The 4958-nt window shown below is 36.7% G+C and overlaps 1 protein-coding gene across 2 annotated transcripts in view; it reads right to left on the bottom strand.

Annotated features, from left to right (window-relative positions):
* The window catches only part of LOC107672017 (AP-2 complex subunit mu-B), a 17068-nt gene that overhangs the window by 9276 nt on the left and 2834 nt on the right, over positions 1 to 4958 (bottom strand). For both annotated transcript variants that reach the window (XM_016465111.1, XM_016465180.1), the window contains exons 2-3: positions 3051 to 3165; positions 823 to 1088 (exon numbers count right to left, since the gene is read on the bottom strand). In XM_016465111.1, the coding sequence (XP_016320597.1) occupies positions 823 to 1088; positions 3051 to 3124 (340 nt within the window). In that variant the 5' untranslated portion in view covers positions 3125 to 3165. The remainder of the gene's footprint in view (positions 1 to 822; positions 1089 to 3050; positions 3166 to 4958) is intronic.

Here is a 4958-nt window from a genome sequence, read left to right as displayed (position 1 = left end):
GATGATGGCTGCACGTGTTTCTTTGGAGGTAACCATTGCTAACAAGAACACAATGATTGGAAGCGCTTCTTCCCTCCTTTTATAGCAATCAGTCTGCTCTTACAATCGAATTAATATGATAGTGATTTGACCTGACTAGTACTCATTCACACTTTCTCATGTGCTGCTGATATGATTAGTCAATTAATGTTAGCTGGTCATTTTGTGTCAGGATCAAAAAACAGTGAAATTTGTTTTTTTGTGAAAAGTTGGCCAATGAGGGTTTTAGCAATTATTTAAAATGCATCTGATCACTCTACACAATAATCTAGAACCAATGTGAATGAACACCACAACAGCTTAAGCAGCAAACTTTGCAAAACACAAAATTTTTGTCACTGCCAAAACTTTTGGCCATGACTGTAGAGCTGCTTTATAGCTGAAAGTAAATTTGTTTCATAGCTGATTAACTGTGCAACACTGACAGTGTTATTTTCCTGCTTATTACTGTGAAAGCTGCTTTGAAACAGTCTGTATTGTATAAAGTGCTATACAAATAAATGTGACTTCACTTGTATATTAACAGCATCCATCTCAGAGAGCAGAGGAGATGTCTGTCTGTCTGTGCAGTATTTTCTTTAGGTTTTGATTTTCTCATCGCCATTTCATAAAAATCAAAACCTAAAAAAACAACAGCACAACAGTTGTGGGACTGGCTGGAACTGGAGGGAAAAGAAAACTCAACTGCAGTATAATCAATGTTACGTCAAGCAACAGTCAGGCGGATATCTTTTTACTTTATTAATAATTTAAGGATAATTCAGGAATGAGAAGTCCTCATACCATCGAGAAGCTCGTAGATCAACACAAAGTTGTTCTTGATGTTCTCCTCGCTGATCTTGCCGAAATAGGCAGTCATGACGTCACACATCTTATAGAGGAACTCAAACACCATGGCTGCGTTGACATTCTGCTTGGTAACGGCAGCCAGCCAGATGTTGGAGCGCTTGACGTGGAAGAAGCTGGTGCGGGCGATGTTGTTGACGGGTGAGCGTACCTGCTGGCGAGCGTGGATCACGTTCACGCGGAACGCATCCACCGCATTCCTCCTGCAGAAAGACCATCATGATGGTGTGAGATTGGTGTCGATTTATCCGAAACATAATTGTTAGATTAACCAACTAAACAGAAAAAGAATACATTATTTGCCAGAAAAAAAAACAAGAGTTAGTTGCAGCCTTATCAAACAACTGGGCTGGTAACCCAAAAACTGTTCACCTAAAATCGCTCGATAGTTCTGGTATCAAAAACTCAACACTATACCTACTCAACACCTCCATCAAACTGACACCTTGTACGTGACTGATAGAACTGCTCTATTTAAATGTGTAATATTAATTATAAAGTGAAGTGCACAAGAGATTTTTACATTTGTTTGTAATTGTTTAGCATTAGCATGTTGCCAGGCTAACCACATGATAAGCACTAAAAAACCTTCTTCAGCAAAAAAATAGTTATCACACCAAAAACTTGGGTATAAGAAAAAGTCTAATGTCGGACTCTAAAAGTCTGATTTTAATTTCATTTCTGAGGGTTCATATGCCAGCCAAGCAACTACCATTGAGATGCTGCCCTAAACAGTGTCCTATCCAGGTGCAACAAGATTCCAGTAGCAAATTTTAGATTGAAAGCAAAATGCAGCGTGAAACAAAAAAAAATCAGAAAAGCATTTTCTCTCTCATACTGCACAGCACAAAATGCATAGGGTACTGTAAGCGACATCCTTTAAGCAACTGACAAAATGCAACTTTTTGAGGCTGGTTAGGACAGAAACTCGGATTAACCTGGAAGAGATCTTGAGTACACTTACAATTCCTTAAAGTGGCAATAAATCAGAAGTAGCGGCAAATCTTTTCTTCCATTCTGTGATGTACATCCATACAGTCAGTGTAACAGATTATCAGAAAAAGAAACAATGTTGAGCAAGACTTGGTTCTGTGCATTGGTTGTTGATTGGATGTTGAGATGTGAGCTTGCATGGGCAGAGTTTAAGTTACTAAATGATTGGAAAAGACCTATACATCACCAGAGAGGCGTTTTTTCCCCAGAAGATTCAACTATGTCATTATGATTTAATATTACAAGGTCAAAAAATGTTAAACATATACACAAATGAACTGTAGACAGCAGACTTTAAATGCTGTCTAGGTAGGCACCTCAGTAGGTTTTGGAACCAAGCTTATGTTTCCTTTATCACTCACTGGGTTTATATATAAAAATATATATAAAAATAATCATCATCACTTCATTTCAGCTGTCTGTTTTTACGCTACATACACTGTTTCAGCCCCTCTCGTCTTCTTCCCAGAGTTCCCTTTCCTCCAGGCACACACACTGCGACTTCATCTAATGATACAGCCCTGCATGCGTGCGTGAGTCTGTTTTTACGCTACATACACCGTTTCAACCCCTCTCTTCTTCTTCCCAGAGTTCCCTTTCCTCCAGGCACAATCGACATGCTCACGCACTGCGACTTCATCTAATGATCTCTCTTTCTCATATAGCCCTGCATACATGCGTGAACACACACACACTGCGACAGTATGAGTTGGCAGCGATGTACAGACCCACTGTATCCATAGCAACCCTTCTCTGAACAGACCATCTCTGTGGTTTTAAAGGATGCCTGGATCTTCCAGAAAGGAACTTCCACGCAATCAGAGGCCTAACATTCATTCTAAAATTCTAACAGTGATCTAAAATTGATCTTCATTGTATTCCACACTCCCGTTTCTCTTTACATCCCGGCTGAAGATGAAGATGGAACTGGGTCACACATAAAAAACAGGTGGGTCACAACATTTGACTGCTTTTATTCCTACAGAATCAAATGAAACAAACAGATCTGACAGGGTGAATAAAGAAGGAAAAGAGATGTGGAAAAGGAAGCACATCAGGAAAAATATATATGCATGAACATGAAGGACATGTTGATGTTATAACCTAGATCTACCTCCTGTTGAAGCAATCAAAGCCCAACTTCTCCACAACCTCACATTTCCCTGACTTACCCGATGTCATCACGGTAGACACGGGAGATCAGCACCTCGCCCTTGTGGTTGTAGATGAAGAGTCCTCCGATCATGGTGGTGGTCTCACTCAGTGTTCACGGGCCATGCTGGAAAACTGAATAAAGAGGCGGAGCCAAGCTGTAAGTCACTGGATGGGGAACTCATTAAAAAATAAGGACAAAGACTTTAAATTGTATGTACACTAGTGTTGGGCGACAAGCTCAATTGTCATCCTATCATCAGTCTGTGAGATCGCCGATGCACAATATTATCGTGTTAATTTATTTAATTATTTACTTAGTTTCTTTGCCAGAACGTGAACCATGTTTTTAAAAACAACCTTACAACTGGGAAATATGTTACATTTGGAAGAACTGAGATTTATATTAAAAGATAAATTATCAATTTTCATCAAGATCTGGAAACCAATAAGACTGTTCTTACAGGCAGACTGAATATACTGGATTACATCTCTTTTTCATCACATCAGGATAAAAGATTGTATATTAACACTCTATTTTGGTTTGACTGTATCTATTTGATAAATGAAGTTAACCAACTAACATTATACATACCCTTTTGGTTTCTGTAACCAATATTTAAAAAATGTAAAAATGCAATAAAAATATCGGTATCAGTACTCGGTATCGGCAAGGACAAAAAAATTAAAGTATCGGTATCGGGCGAGTACTGGAAAAAGTGGTATCGGTGCATCCCTAACAATTTGTAAATGTTTTTTTTTGGGGGGGGGGTTCTAATATAAAGCTTTAATGTTCTCGGCTCAAAAGTCATGTATTGTAGTGTTACAGCTAAGGGTGCTTGATGTCGTATGTTTCCCGTATAGTAGCTATTTTGTGACACTGTGTGTGTTGTTTCAAGAAAATTAAAATAAAGAGATAAAAAAAAACTTACAGAAATCAAGCGAAAAACCATAAGGAAGACAAAACAAAACACACAATTTAAAAGTGCAGACCACACCAATGGACATTCAAATATTCTTTCATTAAGTGTAAATGATCTGTGACAGACATATTAGGACAAATTATTAGCAGCACACAATATTTGTGTTCACTTAGAAATATGTATTTATTTGAATTGAAACATAAGGATGAGTAAACGATGACAGAATTTTTATTAGCTTTTGAGTGAACTATCTGTATAAAGCTTCAAGACTGCAGAAAAACACACTAATGAACCAATCCTGCCTTCAGACTCATTTCAGTCTGTTCTGATGGATGAATGCTTAACTGTCTGACGCTTAACCCTATAAAGTCTACTGCATTATATTTGATAAGCCTTCTAAATAGTCAACATGATCAAAACTTTGATGAAAACTGTTGTACACAATGCATTACCATCCTTCAGTCAACTGAGTGATAGTTTATACTTTTTTAGCAAGTAAAATGCCTTTTATTATAAACTGTAAAAATGTCCACCTTCAGGTCATGATTTACATGTCTTTTTGCTGTGAAATCTTTAATGATATTTAAAAGCAAGAATAGCTTTATATTGTTGGTAATATTTCAAGATAAACACTTACTAGACTGAAGCAACTTAGGTTTACTTGATTATCCATAATTGTGTTTTTAAATAAAAAATCATGTTAAAAAATGTAATCAAATATGATCATCAGGCATTTGAGGAAAGTTTATTTGTTCATCCCTAAATCATCATTGTATTGCAATTTTGCTTCCACAATAAAACAAACAGACTTAATTATAAAATTAAGCATTTAAATATTATCTTACTAAAACATATTATTGGGAGATAGAGTGACAAGTGAAATCTACAAGCCGTATAAATATCAGCATTTTTAAAGGGGTCATATGATACTATTTTAAAGATCATTATTTTGTGTATTTGGTGTAACAGAATATGTTGACATGCTTTAATGTTCAAAAAACACAT

The sequence above is a fragment of the Sinocyclocheilus anshuiensis genome, unplaced genomic scaffold (genome assembly GCF_001515605.1).
Source record: "Sinocyclocheilus anshuiensis isolate Anshui unplaced genomic scaffold, SAMN03320099.WGS_v1.1 scaffold297, whole genome shotgun sequence".
Lineage (NCBI taxonomy): Eukaryota > Metazoa > Chordata > Actinopteri > Cypriniformes > Cyprinidae > Sinocyclocheilus > Sinocyclocheilus anshuiensis.
The sequence above is the reverse complement of the archived record's forward strand: the minus strand, read 5'-3'. Positions and strand labels throughout refer to the sequence as shown.